Consider the following 19,093-nt stretch of genomic DNA (forward strand, 5'->3'; position numbering starts at 1 on the left):
CATCTAAAAACTACAGTGTCAAATATGAAGAAAGTATCTGTTCAACAAACATTAGTACAAATGCAGTCACATTTCAGCAGTAACAAGGATATGAAAGGGGAATATAATTTCAGCAAAGCTTCAATTAATACCCACTGCTGTTCACACATCAGATGTATGTATAAATGTGTGTGACAGGATTTGTATTTTACCACAACTTCATCCCTTCTTGACCATGTACACATCTTCCCATGTCTCCATGTACACAGTTAAATGCCAGAAACTGTTAACTAGACATTTGAATGTTTGACAGATTAAAAGAAGCATTGAATAGTACACGTGTCCCAGCCCTCTATAGACCCACTGCTGTTCACACATCAGAGCTCCTCTCACTGTGTGTGACAGGATTTGTGTAGAGGAAGGGGCTTTGCATACCTGTCCTGCCTCACTGCTCCACACACTTTAAGACCCCCAGTACTGATCAGTGACTGTCCAGTCCTTTCACAGACACTGACACAGGCAGCATTATGATGATGTCAGTCTTTCTCCTGCTGCTGATGCTGGGACTCCTTGCTCAGGGTGAGAAATTATTTTACATTTTAACTCAGGATTTTGGTAGTACTTCATATCATCTTTAACAACATGTGTGTTTTCAAAACCGTGTCATTATGGTCTAATGTTTAGTTTGACAATACTAATGTGCATTGACATCCATTTCCATGCTTTCTTTTTCAGAATCAATGGCTCAAGTAGTCTTGACTCAGTCTCCATCTGTTCAGGCTGTTCAGCAGGGAGACACTGTCTCTATCAGCTGTACACTCAGTCAGAGTGTTTCCAGCAGCTACCTCTACTGGTACCAGCAGAAACCTGGTCAGGCTCCGAAACTTCTGATTTATTCTATCTCAACTCGCCAGTCTGGGATTCCTGATCGTTTCAGTGGGAGTGGATCTGGGACTCAGTTTACACTGAAAATCACTGGAGTCCAGGCTGAAGATGCAGGAGATTATTACTGTCAGAGTTTACATTACATCAGTGGTAGCTGGGTGTTCACACAGTGATACAGAGCCGTACAAAAACCTCCCTCAGTCAGACTGCAGAGAGACTGCACTGCTGCAGCTGGGACCTTCTGCAGGTGCTGAGGGGGGAGGCACTGATCTGTAACACTGAGGGGCTCTGCTCTAAAACATGGACACTGAACTATTTTGTGCAATAACAACTCTCATATTCTCAAACCTAAAACATGTTTGCTAAATGTTATTGTTGGCACATCCAATGCTTTCTCTTAAAATCCTTTATTATTTCATATGCAAAAATATGTCATTGAAAGGAACACACTCATGACAATGAATTGGTCAGAATCAATTCACTCAGTATTTTCTCAAACAAAAAAAACGGGGACTCTATCACCATTTTGGAAACACAAGGAAAATATGCAGAGATTGAACAAAAGACTGAAATAGTGAATTATGGTCACTGCACCAGAGATGGGGTCTTAGACTCATAGCCCACACATGGAATTTGTGAAATGGAATGTTTTTACATATTCGAGATTTGACCAGGGCTAAATCTTAATTGTATTTTTTCTCTTGCTTTATCATAGATATAGGGGTAAGGGAAAGCATTGTTCTTTGTTATAGCCATGATTTATGAGGCACTTTCATGATTATTGAAGACTATGTCAAGGGAAATTTTGAATAAGTAATGTAGGATTGACCTGACCCCCAAATCCTCCAGAATTCAGTGTTGTTTGTCTGAAGAGGAACCATGATGGGTTATGCTTCCAGAGCTCTCTCTCCATACAACACACAAGCTGCCATTACACTCTCCAACCACAGGAGAGAGACAGAGAACTACTACTGCTGCTCCTGATGTAAAAGCACGACAGTATAATCGGAGAGTCCTCCACCAAGTGATGGAGGACATTGCAGAAATGACATTTGCTGATAAATATGATTGAACATAAAAAATTAGGACAACAGAAAAAAATCACTGTTGAAAATATGACGGGAAAACGTTCCAGTGCCTTCTACAGTTAGCCCAGTATTCCCTGTGTTAACACAAGGCTCTTATTCTACTCATCTGAAAACTACAATGTCAAATATAAAGAAAGTTGTTATGTTCCTGTGTTCTGTCCTGTGTTAGTTCATTGTTTATTTTCATTATTCTTGTAATTTATTATTTCTCATATTTTATGTCTGTTTATGTTTATAGTCATTAGTTTGCACTCGTCTTCCCCTGTGATGTCTGAGTCTGAATGTTTACTAGCCCAGTCACTCCCTTGTCTGCGTGCCCCACTATTCGGGTGTTTACGGTAGTTCGGGGGTTCAACCTTCCTTCCAATCTTGCATTCCTTACTTCCTGCTTTCTCTCCATTTCATGTTTGTACATCGCACTAATATACTAATGCCAACTAACATAGTATAATTAGTACTGTACAAATTCTAACACACTGATATGTTTGTCAAACTAACAAACTAACATTCACTAGTTTTGGTATTTGTAATTTAAATCACTTAACTAATGCATCTCCAGTTTCAATTCTGTTCTGTAACTCTGCCTCCCTATTCTATCACTGATTACTTGCTTTGTTTCAGCGAAGTATTCGCACCTGTCTCTCCTTATCTCTACATCTGACAAGGGTGCGTGGGGGGTTTGGACCCAAAATGCACGACTCAGAAACAGTAATGTAGTAAAGTCCCGTCAGGGCTTTATTTGGGGAATATCCAGAGAGCATAGTCAAAAACAAGCAATGTAAATATCCAGCCAGAAAACCAAAGCGCAGTATCGAGGGAGAAGGCAGTCTCGTAGTCGGTACACCATGCGAGAAGTCCGGTAGCCAGAAAAGCTGTCAGCGGGGCAGAAGTACAGGCGGACGGTAGGCAGGCACTGCATTGCACTGCACTGCACTGACACAGGCAGCATTATGATGAAGTCAGTCGTTCTACTGCTGCTCATGCTGGGACTCTTTTTACAAGGTGAGTAAGATTCAAACATTTTAATTTGTGATTTTGGTCAAATTCTACCTTTTACTTTTCCCAACACCACTTTTTTCACAACATTGCAATTGTTGTATATTCAAATATGACAGAATATGACAGCGTTCGGAAATATTTATGTCCATTGACCTACATTTCTTTGTTTTCAATTTCAGAATCAATGGCAGATATAGTTGTCATCAGCTCCATCAGCTCAGGCTGTTCAGCAGGGAGACACTGTCTCTATCAGCTGTCCAGTCAGTCAGAGTGTTTACTACCACTCAAGCTATGGCCACAATCTCCACTGGTACCTGCAGAAACCTGGTCAGGCTCCTAAACTTCTGATATATCTCGCCACAACTCGCCACTACCCTGAAGATCACTGGAGTCCAGGCTGAAGATGCAGGAGATTATTACTGTCAGAGTTACCACAGTGGTGGTGTGTTCACAGTGATACAGACTCATTCACCGGCCGTACAAAACCCTCTCACTCAAGACACACAGCCGTCCTGTGCCTTTTTCATTCTGACTTCACGCAGATTTTGAGTCAAACATTTATAATGTGTAACTGCACACCATTAACTATTTATGTAGACATATCCCACACAATTGTATCTTACTCTCTTGTGCATTTCAAATTCATGTTGTTTTTCTGTCTATTTTAAAGACTGACTCGGTTGTAATAAGATAGAAATATAAAAATGCTAGCGATTTGCAAAACCTTTCTTCAAAATTAATGTTGTCAATAACAACTGATCGAATTTCCAACTATTTTTGCGGAAAATCCTGAAAAGTCTTATTGTGTAGAAACTTACTGCCGATTTCCAGTTTGGTCCCGCCACCGAAAGTCCACCACAGTGGTTGAGTCTGATTAACTGGCTGTACAAAAACCTGCCAGTTGATCCGACCGACTGTGCAGTGTTCGTAAGTCCCCTGCTGGACAATTGTGAAACGACCATTAAGATGATATTCAGAAAGCTGATCAAGAAGTGGATACAGGGTTCTCCTCATTAATTCAACGTTTGTTTTTATATTTGACCACAAAGAAGATGAAGTAATTATTTTATTTCTTCATCAAAGTGAATTTGGCAAGTGTTGAGTTTCCAAACTGCTTGTACAGAACACATTCAGATTTGCATATAAATGTGAGCCAAAGTTCAGTAAAACAGCGCCTGATGAATTATTCAGAACACTACCAACTCCTGAACATACATATCTTTGTGGCGCTGAAACAGTAAAGCATAGATAGCATTCCACCCTGTGATGAACAGGAATAAAATAAATGTTGAAATATTTATACAGTGAGTGCAACAGAGAGGCAGACAAGGAAAAGCAACAGCAGAGCTAAAATTAGGCCTTGTGGGTGTATTTGAGGAACAGAAAGATCAAGCAGTTAGGAAAAATAAAAACGGTTTATGTTCCCCCATGTCTTCAGCTGCAGTGCAGGGGGTGCAGGTGAGAACAGACCAGCAGTTTCATGGGGTTCACAGAGGGCCACAGGCTTCCAGGCTTGGGTCAGCATCTGTGGGGAAGGTCACACACCCTCAGTGCAGCAGTCCCACATTGAGGGCCCCAGGCTGTGGGCAGTGGCCCCTTTATCTGGCAGTGGGGAGCCTCTAGGTGCTGCTGGAGTTACTCCACGTGTTGAGGAACTGGTGTAATCACAGAGCTCTGTCTGGGCTGCTCCACTCTGGCCTGTGTGTGCTGTCCATGGTGCTGCAGACATTGGGAATTGGGGGAGGTGACAGAGAGAGAGAGAGAGAGAGAGAGAGAGAGAGAGAGAGAGAGAGAGAGAGAGAGAGAGAGAGAGAGAGAGAGAGAGAGAGAGAGAGAGAGAGAGAGAAAGAAAAGATCTGGGGGCGGGGCATCCAGTCTCTGCAGCACACTCAGTTAAAGCAGCAGTGAATAGTGCACGTGTCTCAGCCCTCTATAGACGCACTGCTGTTCACACATCAGAGCTCCTCTCACTGTGTGTGACAGGATTTGTATAGAGGAAGGGGCTTTGCATACCTGTCCTGCCTCACTGCTCCACACACTTTAAGACCCCCAGTACTGATCAGTGACTGTCCAGTCCTTTCACAGACACTGACACAGGCAGCATTATGATGATGTCAGTCTTTCTACTGCTGCTGATGCTGGGACTCTTTGCTCAGATTTTTGTCATATTTTACCTCTATTTTGTGTTCTTTTCCAGAATCAATGGCAGATATTGTTGTGACTCAGTCTCCATCAGCTCAGGCTGTTCAGCAGGGAGACACTGTTTCTATCAGCTGTACAGTCAGTCAGAGCGTTTACAATGACGACTTCCTTAGCTGGTATCTGCAGAAACCTGGTCAGGCTCCTAAACTTCTTATTTATCGCTCCACAACTCGGCAGTCTGGGATTCCTGATCGTTTCAGTGGGAGTGGATCTGGGACTCAGTTTACACTGAAAATCACTGGAGTCCAGGCGGAAGATGCAGGAGATTATTACTGTCAGAGTGCACATAACATCGGTAGTAGCTGGCAGTTCACACAGTGATACAGAGCCGTACAAAAACCTCCCTCAGTCAGACTGCACAGAGACTACACTGCTGCAGCTGGGACCTACTGCAGGTGCTGAGGGGGGAGGCACTGATCTGTAACACTGTAGCTCTGCTGTAAAACACGGACACTGAACTATTTTGTACAATAATAACTCTCATATTCTCAAACCTAAAACATGTTTCCTAAATGTTAATGTTGGCACATCCAATGCTTTCTCTTAAAATCCGTTATTATTTCATAAGCAAAAATATGTCATTGAAAGGAACACACTCATGACAGTGAATTGGTCAGAATCAATTCACTCAGTACTTTCTTAAACAAAAAAAGGAACAGGGACTCTATCACCATTTTGGGAACACAAGGAAAATATGCAGAGATTGAACAAAAGACTGTAATTGTGAATTATGGTCACTGTACCTGAGATGGGGTCTTAGACTCATGGCCCACCCATGAAATATGTTAAATGGAATGTTTGTACATATTCGAGGTTTGACCAGGGCTAAATCATAATTTTGTTTTTTCTCTTTCTTTATCTTAGATGTAGGGGTAAGGGAAAGCATTGTTCTTTGTTGTTGCCAAGATTTAGGAGGCACTTTCATGGTTATTGAAGATAATGTTCAGTGAAATTTTGAATTAGTAATGCAGCCTTTTAATGGTTATTGTAGTCTATTTTCTAAATAATTTCAGCAAAATTTGAGGAGGTAATGAAAGATTGATCTCCATCCCCAATCCTCCAGAATTCAGTGTTGTTTGTCCGAAGAGGAACCACTCTGCTTCCTGAGCTCTCTCCCTCTGTACACCATACGAGCTGCCATTACACTCTCAAACCACAGGAGAGAGACAGAGAGCTTCTGTTGCTCCTGATCTAAAAGCACAACAGTATATTCAGAGAGAGGAAACTACAGTCTGGTGTTAAAATCAGACCTGGCCAGTGCTGACTGTTCGAAGCAGCCCCACAAGGGAGCGCAGAATTGGCCACAGAACCAATCAGTGGGAGGGTGTCAATCGGCCCGGTTTCCCCTGTCTTATCACACAAGAGCCTTTCTTCTGCTCACCTGCAGTCTGTCTGCAGGCTGCCTGTATTAGCTGAACAGGATGTACAGCCCTCCATCACAATGGCTCTGCATCTGAGTGAGTGAACTGCAGTGTGGGAAAAGAAGGGGCTGCTGGGAGAATGTGCTGTATGGGAGAAGCAGCTTTTCAGTGCTCTCACCAAGTGATGGAGGATATTGCTGAAATGACATTTGTTAGTAAATATAATAAAATATAATAAATTAGGACAACAGAAAAAAATCACTAATGAAAATATGTTGAAATAATTCCAAAGCTCGACTGGACAAAATGTGAGAGTAATCAGAGAGATGAAGTAGAAAGTGTCCTTCTACAGTTAGCCAAGTATCCCCTCTTTTAAAGCAAGATTTCTCATTCTAATAATCTGAAAGTGTCAAATGTTATGGAAGGACCAGCTCATGGTGACAACACATTCACCATTATATTGTGTTACTTCACATTTGAATCATTGCCTGTTCATGTGTGATAACACTGACTTTCTTATTTCTGATAGTGAAACCTCCATCAGAACACACACCAAAGTTAATTTGAAACATTGATGAGACACACATTTTTCACAATCTTAGTCCCCTGTGACCAATGACACAGCTCTAATAGTGCAATCCAATTTCAGAAAGTTGTATTTACTTGTTTATAAGTTTATTTACTGTAGCCACTTGGGGGGCACACTACACTGGGTGTGTCAGGTATTCACATGAGGTGGCAGGTGCATATTAGGTCAGGTGATCACAGGTAAGGGGACAAGGTGTGTGAATGGTGAAGAGATACGGTTCTTAGCGTTCTCGGAGACGAACACGCACGGGAGCAACAGCCGCTAACGCACAGCTACAGCATCCAGCACAGCAATATTTCAATCACCAGCACCGGTAACGTAAACTCTCCCATATCTGTGAACAAGGGGATTGGAATAAATGGAAACACCCCTCAATCTGAATTATTGTTTGGACATCTGTTTGTATATTGGACGCATAAGGAATACTTATCCATCCACTTGTAGGGTAGCCTCCACACACACAATACATTTTTTTATCTGGTTAAAAGCAGCAGTGAATAGTGCACGTGTCCCAGCCCTCTATAGACCCACTGCTGTTCACACATCAGAGCTCCTCTAACTGTGTGTGACAGGATTTGTATTTGCTCAGGGTAAGCAAGATTAAAACATTTTAACTTGCGATTTTGGTTATATTTTAGATTTTATTTACAAATTTTTCACAATACAACTCTTTTCACAACAGTGTCATTATTGTATATTCAAATATGCCTGAAAATTACATAGGGCTTTACATTATTATAATGCATTGACCTACATTTCCATGTTTTCATTTTCAGAATCAATGGCAGATATAGTTGTGACTCAGTCTCCATCAGCTCAGGCTGTTCAGCAGGGAGACACTGTCTCTATCAGCTGTACACTCAGTCAGAGTGTTTACAGCAACTACTTCTACTGGTACCTGCAGAAACCTGGTCAGGCTCCTAAACTTCTGATTCATTCTATCTCAACTCGCCAGTCTGGGATTCCTGATCGTTTCAGTGGGAGTGGATCTGGGACTCAGTTTACACTGAAAATCACTGGAGTCCAGGCTGAAGATGCAGGAGATTATTACTGTCAGAGTTTACATAACATCGGTAGTCCCTGGCCGTTCACACAGTGATACAGAGCCATACAAAAACCTCCCTCAGTCAGATTGCACAGAGACTGCACTGCTGCAGCTGGGAACTACTGCAGGCGCTGACGGGGGAGGCACTGATCTGTAACACTGAGAGCTACAGGGGGATTATTATTAAATCTGTCTGGTTCTCGACGAAAAACATCCAGCTCTACATTCCAATTTCAGTTCATCCAAACCATTGATTAGGAATGTAATTGGGAATAATTAATATCTTTGCTTCATAATCACTCCCTAGGTAAAAGATGCAAATTATTCTGAAGCAGTGCTCTGACATAAGATACTAATTTCTAGATGAATCAATTGTAAAGGAGTTTAACACAAGATGTCACAGAGCCCAGCAGCAGTGGACAGCACACAGTCCAGAACAGTGAGTCACTCTGTCCAGAACACTCCCAGCACACATTACACAGGCTGCTGTTACACACCCTGACCAGTCAGAGCATCACTGCTGCTTCTGATCTGATACTCCAGCACCATCATAAAAGAGCTGAAACTACAGTCTGATATGCAGGCCTGTCCAATCCTGTGAGCAGCTGTGTGAAAGGGCCTCGTATAACTGTGTGCATCGTCACCACAGGAGGGAGGGCTTCATTTGGCCCAGTTGCCCCTTTCTCAGTGAGGAAAAGTCAATCCTCTGGTCGGTTGTGTGCCAACGGTCTGCCTGAGCAAACTGCACAATGTGAGCTCACAGACACAGTGTCTGTGCTGCTCAGCTGCTCCAGAGCTGAATGAACATCAGTGGCTGCTGGCTTCTCTGTGCGTCCAGCATTGATGGAGGAAAGACAGATCAGGGACGAATTACAGATCAATCCTGGTGTAAACATGTAATAAGGGTTTCTGTGGACAGCTCTGTTTCCCCCAAGCGGCTTAATTTTCACTTATTGAAATACAACTGTATTAAATACAGAGAAAGATGGCTTCAGAGTGAAAAAAAAGAAAATAATTACAAGGAAACAGTATTTCACTTCTCATTAAATGTTTATGGATTTTACTGTAACTGAATAATTCCATGTGCCTGACTGAGGTCCTTGACTTTCTGAACTCCCATATAAAACTGCCATGAGTACACAAAACATGTACATTTACTCAACTCATGTTTTACACAATCTTACCACTTCAGCCAATCTTGACCATGCACACATATTCCATTACAGTTCACTTTCAGAAACCATTATTTTGACATTTGAATGTTTGTTTAAAAATAGCAGTGAATAATGCACGTGTCCCAACCCTCTATGACCCCCTGCTGTTCACACATCAGAGCTCCTCTAACTGTGTGTGACAGGATTTGTATAGAGGAAGGGGCTTTGCATACCTGTCCTGCCTCACTGCTCCACACACTTTAAGATCCCCAGTACTGATCAGTGGCTGTCCAGTCCTTTCACAGACACTGACACAGGCAGCATTATGATGATGTCAGTCTTTCTACTGCTGCTGATGCTGGGACTCTTTGCTCAGGGTAAGCAAGATTAAAACATTTTAACTTGGGATTTGGGTTATATTTTAGATTTTATTTACGAATCACAATACAACTGTTTTCACAACAGTGCCATTGTCTATTCAAATATGCCAGAATATGACACAGCGTTTCGAAAAGAATTAATGTCCACTGATCTACATTTCTTTGTTTTATTTTTCAGAATCAATGGCAGAAATAGTTGTGACTCAGTCTCCATCAGCTCAGGCTGTTCAGCAGGGAGACACTGTCTCTATCAGCTGTACAGTCAGTCAGAGTGTGCACGGTGGCAACTGGCTAAGCTGGTATCTGCAGAAACCTGGTCAGTCTCCTAAACTTCTGATTTATTATTCTACAACTCGCCAGTCTGGGATTCCTGATCGTTTCAGTGGGAGTGGATCTGGAACTCAGTTTACACTGAAAATCACTGGAGTCCAGGCTGAAGATGCAGGAGATTATTACTGTCAGAGTTTCCATGTCATCAACAGTCAATATGTGTTCACACAGTGATACAGAGCCGTACAAAAACCTCCCTCAGTCAGACTGCACAGAGACTGCACTGCTGCAGCTGGGAGGCACTGATCTGTAACACTGAGGGGCTCTGCTCTAGAACCCTGAACTACTTTGTGCAATAATAACTCTCATATTCTCAAATGTATTACACTTTCTCTAAATGTTCAAACCTTCTTCTTAAAATCCATTTTTATTTCATTAGCAAAAACATTTAATTGACGAACACAAAGGAATTGGTCAGAATCAGTTCTCTTCATCTTTTCTAAAACCAAAAAATAGAACAGGGACTCTATCACCACTTTGTAACCAAAAGGAAAAATCAAGATGCACTGATTGAAGAAATTACTGAAATTGTAAATTAGTCACAGTACCAGAGATGCGGTCTTAGACTAAAAATACACGTGAAATATCTTGAATGTAATGTGTTTTTACATATCAGAGGTTTGACCAGGGTTAAATCATAATTTTGTTAGTTTATTTCATGTCAATCAACATTACATGAATATTGATGGGGAGATCCATAAGCATTCTGGGATAATCCATTCCCTGTAATCGCACAGCATCATTGGAAATTATTGCAAATAATCAATGAGATAAAATCTCTTTGAGACATGAGAGAGATCATTCAGAATGGTCGTCAGAGCTGAGATTTGGGGTGGTGGGGGGTAGGGGCAGGTTGGTGAGGTTACTGGTTGCAGAGAAATGTCTCAGTTAAGCAGTGAATCATAGACTTGTTTATCAGCGTAAGTGCAGCTGAGGCCAGATCTGATCTCCACTGATAAAGAGCACAGGGAGGGAGGAATGCTCTCCCACCCCCAGCAGTGTTCCTCCTGCTCTTTCCCAAACTCCACATTCAGCTCCATGAGTGATAATGTGACGGACTGTTTAGAGGACCCAGACACAGACCAGGGAGTACACAGAAAACATTGCATTTAATCAGTCCAAAGTCAAAGTCAGGTATTCCAGTAACAGACAATGCCAGAATAGAGATGCAAAAGAATAAACCAGTGGATAAAAGCAGAAAAAATGTCAAAAACAAAATAATCAGATATGCAGACAAAACAGAAAGGATAAGGCAAACTCGAAATCAAAGGCTGAAAGGTGCCGTTCCAGAATTTCAAATAAACCGCCTTACACACAATCAGTGACTGAATATTGACCAACGTTCTGACAAGGAATAATGCAGAGACGGGGGTTTAAATACATGAGGGAAATTGACAAACTAGGCGAGGCACAGGACTGAGGTGGGCTAAATAAATGGACAACAGGTGGAGAACATAATATGGTCATGATATAATAACAAGGGGGAAACTAAAATGCGGACTGGATGCACATAGATTAAGACGTAATACAGACGGCTCCGGATTAGGGAGTATACATTTGCATAGGGTTAGGAGACATAGTGATAGTGAGAGACAGGTGTGAACACTTCACTGAAACTTAGCAAGTAATCAATGATAGAACAGAGAGGCGGAGTTACAGAGTAGACTCGAAACAGGAGATAATTGTTAGTGAGTTAGTTACGTGTCTAAATCTAAATACCCAAAAATAAGTGACTGGTAGTTTATTAGTGAGACAGACAGTAAGTGTATTAATATGATTAGACTGTACAATAAATCAGTAGTTGTTAGTAAGAATAGTGCTTTACAACATTAAATAGCGAAAGAAGCATGCAAGCAAGTAAGGAATGCGAGGCTGGAAGAAATGATGGAAATCTGCAAACTACCGAAACCACCCGAGTAGTGCAGCACGCAGCCAGGGGAGTGACAATGGCACAAAAACACCCTGACACAGACATAACAGGGGATGATGAAATGTAATAAACAGTAATGGATGGGAAACAGAAAACCAGATATAATAATGAAAAATAATAAATTACAGGAATAACAATAATAAACTAAAAGACTCAGAAACGTAACAGGTATCACTGACTATATTATTTCTAATACTGAAACCTCCATCAGAAAAACAGAATCATTTAGTTGGCATGCGTTTAGACACATATCTTTTCTGCAATGTCTGTCATTCAATTTCAGAAGACTCGGAGATTACAGAAAATTAAGTTTTTACCTGGTTAAAAATAGCAGTGAATAGTGCACGTGTCTCAGCCCTCTATAGGCCCACTGCTGTTCACACATCAGAGCTCCTCTCACTGTGTGTGACAGGATTTGTATAGAGGAAGGGGCTTTGCATACCTGTCCTGCCTCACTGCTCCACACACTTTAAGACCCCCAGTACTGATCAGTGACTGTCCAGTCCTTTCACAGACACTGACACAGGCAGCATTATGATGATGTCAGTCTTTCTACTGCTGCTGATGCTGGGACTCCTTGCTCAGGGTGAGAAATTATTTTTCATTTTAACTCAAGATTTTGGTCGTACTTTCATCTTTGCTGTTTTTTAACAACATGTGTGTTTTCAAAACCGTGTCATTATGGTCGAATGTTTTGTTTGACAATACTAATGTGCACTGACATCCATTTCCATGCTTTCATTTTCAGAATCAATGGCTCAAGTAGTCCTGACTCAGTCTCCATCAGCTCAGGCTGTTCAGCAGGGAGACACTGTCTCTATCAGCTGTACACTCAGTCAGAGTGTTTACAGCAGCTACCTCAACTGGTACCTGCAGAAACCTGGTCAGGCTCCTAAACTTCTGATACATGATATCTCGACTCGCCAGTCTGGGATTCCTGATCGTTTCAGCGGTAGTGGATCTGGGACTCAGTTTACACTGAAAATCACTGGAGTCCAGGCTGAAGATGCAGGAGATTATTACTGTCAGAGTTTACACTACCTCAACAGTAAATATGTATTCACACAGTGATACAGAGCCGTACAAAAACCTCCCTCAGTCAGACTGCACAGAGACTGCACAGAGACTGCAGCTGGGACCTACTGCAGGTGTTGAGGGGGGAGGCACTGATCTGGGACAGCGATACTGCACGCAGGGCTGTAGGGGGCGACAATGAGCTACAGCCTTGAATACACACCTCTCTCTGCTGAAGAGGAGCTGCTCTGTCTCATACAATCCCCACCACAGAGCTGCTGCTGAACTACACACACTTCTGGAGCACAATATTATAGGATCACAAAGTGTACCAAACACACTTCTGTAACAAAACATCACAGTATTTCAGTAAAGGATTTTTATTTCCAGAACATAACATTTAAGTTCAGTGAAAAATGTGGCATTGTGCACCTTAAATTTACTAAAAGGGACTATTTACACATTTTACATTACATTTACATTTTTGTCATTTGGCAGACGCTTTTAATCCAAAGCAATTTACAAGTGAATAGGTTTCCACAGGTTAAAAGCATCAAATCCATAACTAGCAAAACATGCATGAAGAGCTGTTCTAAACAAAAATAAAACATTTGTATTTTTAAAAAAAATTTTGGGTTACGGTTAGATAAGAGGAATAGTAGGCAAGTCCAGAATGGAAAACATGCGTCAACATGCAGCTCGACCATCTGATGCTCGTAGTGACGGAACCTTCAAGTGACCAAAGCTGGCAGATCGGAGTGGTCTTGCTGTGGTGTAGGGAGCAATTAAAGATTGGATTGAAAATGGGGCAGTCCCCTTAGCAGCCTGGAATGCCAACACTAGCGCCTTGAAGCGGATGTGTGCGGCAATAGGAAGACAGTGGAGGCCAATGAGGAGCGGGGTGACATGAGCCAACCTGGGCTGACTGGTGGTCAGGCGGGCTGCAGCATTCTGGACCAGCTGGAGGGGCTTGATGGCACAAGCTGGGAGACCAGCCAGGAGGGAGTTGCAGTAATCCAGAAGGGAGATGATGAGCGCCTGGACTAGAAGCTGGGTGGCTTTCTCCATCAGGAGATGCTGGATACGGCGTATATTGTAGAGGAAAAACCTGCAGGTTCTGGCAGTGGAGGATCCACATGGAGTCAGGGTGATGTGGGTCTCAAGAGTCACCCCAAGATTCTTGGCCGTATGGCAGGAGGAAACTGCAAAGTCCTCCACAATCAGTGAGAGGGCAATTGTCAGAGAGGATTTGGCAGGGATGGAGAGAAGCTTAGTCTTGCCAAGGTTTAGCTTCCGGTGGTGGGAAGTCATACACATAGAGATATCAGCCAAGCAGGCAGAGATCTGTATGGTGACCTAGGTATTTGGAGGGAAGGAAAGAAAGAGTTGAGTGTCATCAGCATAAGAATGGTAAGAAAAGCCAAGAGATAAAAGAACCAAGAGACATGGTGTAAAGAGACAAGAGGAGAGGACCAGGAACTGAGCCCTGTGCGACCTCCAAGTCACCTGGTAGGAACGACCAGAGAGGTAGGCAAAAAACCATGCAAGTGCAGATCCTGTGACACCCATCCCAGTCAGCGATGAGAGCAGAATCTCATGGATCTCAAAATATCAAAGGTGGCTTACAGGTCAAGGAAGAAACACAAACAGATGTATCTTTTTCAAATCATGAATATCAGTACAGCACCCAAACTGGGATATGTCACCAGGTTGAAGTGTTGACAGCATTAGTGCAAATCTGTTCACTTCATTGATTTAATTGTAATGAATGCCCTCGGTGCTGACATTGATGTATCAGAGGTAAGAGAATGAACAAAACCCAACCTCCAGACATGAAATCTCTAATCTGAAACTGATGCTAAAGCATGTGTGAAGTACAGCCCCCTCCCTTTCTCACCTCACTACAGAAATGAGCCCTCCTCCTCCTCATGTTCAAACAGCTGTCTCAGGGCTGTGTATTTTGGGCTGAGAAACTGTGAGCAGTGGGAGTGAAACTCAGATTTGCATGTGCAGGGCGGGGCAGGCTGGTTCTGCTGTCCCTCAGTGGGACTGACTCAATCTCAGAATAGAGCAGCACTGTGGCCAGGTGTCTGGGCCGTCCCCAGGGGGTTAGTGTGAGCTGAGCACACATCCTGCTGTACAGAAGTGCTCTGAGCACGCTGCACACATCACTGCTCCTCTCAGCAGGCCTCCAGAGCTGGGGTATTTCTTATAGATCATGTGCTATTATCATTTTATTTGGACAAAGCAATCCATGTAATTATTACACTATTTTCAAAGAAAAGAACACCCAGCATGCATTTCTGTGTGGTTTCTCCAGACACTAATGTCAGCAACACAACATATCTGGGAATAAATCTGAATTAAAAAAAAAGATAAAGCTATCTATAATTATCATCTCATATTCATTTTTGAGTGTTTTGTAAAAGTATTTTCAGTGCCACGAAAATAATTATGATTTAATCAGACAAAGGGAACCCCCAAAACCACAGGATCATCAAAAGCACATAATAACTGCCAGAGACACAGTAGTTCTTCAAAGAATCTTTATTATGTCAATGAAATTGATCTAACAGCTATTCTCAAAACCACACAAACACAAATAAGAGCACACGTGTGCATATTTGTTTTAATGAACACAAGCAGAGCACATGAGCACGTGTGAGCTGGTCCTCCACCCGGCCTACTAAGAACAGTGGGCTCTCCTCAGTGTCTGAGGGGGGGCAGACTGGGAGCCCTTTGTGGCCTCACAGGTCAGTGACCCCGCCTTCATCCAGTCTCCCGCACTGAGAGTCAGCGAGCTGCTCCAGCTGTACAGGCCGTCATTCCCCAGGACCCCCACACTCCCGGCCACGCCCGAGCTCCAGCTGGCGTCGTCCACTTTCCAGCGCAGAGTCCAGTCTGAGGGGAAGCCCTTGTTGGCCAGACACACCAGTGTGGCCTTTCCCTGCTCCAGCTCCACACTGGAGGGGGGCAGGACTGTGAGGGTGGGAACTGTGTCACCTGGGAGACACAGAGAGACATGAGCTCAGAGAGTGCACACAGCTCCAACTGTCTGATATTTAATTGCCATAGCCGTATAATTTATACTTTATGCTTACAACATAATGTATGAATAGAAAATAGTATTATGCTCTGAAAAACTACAGAATAAGGTTTCTTTGGAGTCCTTCTCATTTACTAAATAAAGACGCATTAAATACGACAACAATTTCAAAAAAAATGTTTTCAAAGGATTAACCAATTAACCAAAAATATTCACATTTCTCGTTTTTTTATGATTCAAACCACAGGTGTAGAGTAGCTACGGAATGTTATGACATGAGCCAGGGACTACATAACCGGATTGTGTAATAGACGAGTTATTCATATAATAATGCGGTCACATATGATGATAATATGATTACAAAATTATCGACAATGTCTAATGAAAAAAATACGTCTAATAACGAATTATATCAGCAAACCAACCATAACTTGTATCAAGCGTATGATCCTATTTCATTTTAAAGTAGCCGATGTAAAATGAATAACTCTTGACTTCGGAATTTTAAGTTTTATTAATGCGCATTCAGTATCTAAAATAGTACGGTTATGACGATGGATAGGCTAAATCATGACATGTATTGTATTCTATTTAATTTAATGTGCCGCAAATAACGTCTGGCTACACTTCAAAATGCTCCAGAGCCGCTTTGAGCCCACCGAGTGAACCAATTAAATGAATCCCTGAAGTTCATTCAGGACTGTATTCTAAATATCAACGCGACAGTTTGAATTTCGTGGACGAGATTAAAAATGATTTGAAATAACTGCCGATCTTCTACTATTCCTGTTTTTTGTTCACTCACGCATCAGGAAGATTAACATTTTAATTTCCCACATGTAACATCGGAAAATGACAGAAGCCTATATTAAAAAAATACAGCATGAAAATTGATATGGACAAAGTCTATCCGAAAGAGAGATTACTTACTTCCAATCGACAGTTTTATTCCGCCACCCAAAGTGCACTAATTCAACAGCCGCACAAAAACCTCTCACTCAAGAGACACTGCCGTCCTAGGCCCTTTCCATGCATTCTGACTTCACGACTCTTTTCAAACGAGTCAACTAATTGTTTGTAAAACATTTCCTTTGAATTTATGGATCATACGCAAATGTATTCGATTCTACCGAGTGTTACTGTGGGCAAGATTAAAAATCATTTGAAATAAATGGCTAATATTAAAAGGATTCTGGCTTTTTAAGATTCAAGAGAATTATACAAATTTTGATTCACGACATCGAACGTCGGAAAATGAGAAAATATTTAAAAAGAAAGCAAAAACATCGATATGGATGTGTCTGAAAGAGAAATTACTTACGTCCAATTGACAGTTTGGTTCCGCCACCGAAAGTGCACCACAGTGATACAGGCTCATTCACCAGCCGTACAAAAACCTCTCACTCAAGAGACAGTCTGTGCCTATTTCATTCAGACTTCCCATTTATAATGTGGAACAGCACACCATTAACTTTTTATGTCGGCATATCCTACACAAATGTATCCAACTCTCTTGAGCTTTTTTTTTTCAAATTCATGTTGTTTTTCTGTCTATTTTAACGACTGACTCGGTTGTAATAAGATAGAAATATACAATGCTCGCAATTCGAAAAACCTTTCAGCAAAATGAATGTATAACAACTGATCGAATATCCAACTATTTCTGCGGAAAATCTTGAAAAGTCTTATTGTGTAGAAACTTACTGCCGATTTCCAGTTTGCTCCCGCCACCGAAAGTCCACCACAGTGGTTGAGTCTGATTAACTGGCTGTACAAAAACCTGCCAGTTGTACAGATGGTTGATCCGACCGACTGTGCAGTGTTCGTAAGTCCCCTGCTGGACAATTGTGAAACGACCGTTAAGATGATATTCAGAAAGCTGATCAAGAAGTGGATACAGGGTTCTTCTCATTAATTCAACAATTGTTTTTATCTTTGAAGACAAAGAATATGAAGTAATTATTTTATTTCTTCATCAAAATGAATTTGGCAAGTGTTGAGTTTCCAAACTTCTTGTACAGAACACATTCAGATTTGCATATAAATGTGAGCCAAAGTTCAGTGAAACAGCATCTGATGAATTATTCAGAACACTACCAACTCATAAACATATATATCTTAGTGGCACTGAAACAGTAAAGCATAGATAGCATTACATCCTGTGATAAACAGGAATAAAATAAATGTTGAAATCTTTATACAGTGAGTGCAACAGAGAGGCAGACAAGGAAAACCAACATCAGAGACAAAATTAGGCTTTGTGGGTGTATTTGATGAACAGAAAGGTCAAGCTGTGAGGAAAAATAAAAAGGGTTTATGTTCCCCCATGTCTTCAGCTGCAGTGCAGGGGGTGCAGGTGAGAACAGACCAGCAGTTTCATGGGGTTCACAGAGGGCCACAGGCTTCCAGGCTTGGGTCAGCATCTGTGGGGAAGGTCACACACCCTCAGTGCAGCAGTCCCACATTGAGGGCCCCAGGCTGTGGGCAGTGGCCCCTTTATCACCTCTAGGTGCTGCTGGAGTCACTCCAGGTGTTGAGTAACTGGTGTAATCACAGAGCTCTCTCTGGGCTGCTCCCAGGTGTTGAGTAACTGGTGTAATCACAGAGCTCTCTCTGGGCTGCTCCCAGGTGTTGAGTAACTGGTGTAATCACAGAGCTCTGTCTTGGCTGCTCCACTCTGGCCTGTGTGTGCTGTCCATGGTCCTGCAGACATTGGGAATTGGGGGAGGTGACAGGAGAGAGAGAGAGAGAGAGAGAGAGAGAGAGAGAGAGAGAGAGAGAGAGAGAGAGAGAGAGAGAGAGAGAGAGAGAGAGAATCCAGTCTCTGCAGCACACTCAGTTAAAACAGCAGTGAATAGTGCACGTGTCCCAGCCCTCTATAGACCCCCTGCTGTTCACACATCAGAGCTCCTCTCACTGTGTGTGACAGGATTTGTATAAAGGAAGGGGCTTTGCATACCTGTCCTGCCTCACTGCTCCACACACTTTAAGACCCCCAGTAGTGATCAGTGACTGTCCAGTCCTTTCACAGACACTGACACAGGCAGCATGATGAAGAAGTCAGACTTTGTACTGCTGCTGATGCTGGGAC

The 19,093-nt window shown here is 42.3% G+C and overlaps 1 gene segment (V, D, J or C); it reads right to left on the reverse strand.

Moving 5' to 3' along the window:
* Positions 1-15,488: 15,488 nt before the first annotated feature.
* Positions 15,489-18,382, reverse strand: LOC133114575 (Ig kappa-b4 chain C region-like). The segment is given in 3 exon segments: positions 15,489-15,959; positions 17,707-17,836; positions 18,371-18,382. Coding segments are annotated over 3 exon segments (459 nt in total).
* Positions 18,383-19,093: the final 711 nt, after the last annotated feature.

Source organism: Conger conger, chromosome 2 (assembly GCF_963514075.1).
Source record: "Conger conger chromosome 2, fConCon1.1, whole genome shotgun sequence".
Taxonomy (NCBI): domain Eukaryota; kingdom Metazoa; phylum Chordata; class Actinopteri; order Anguilliformes; family Congridae; genus Conger; species Conger conger.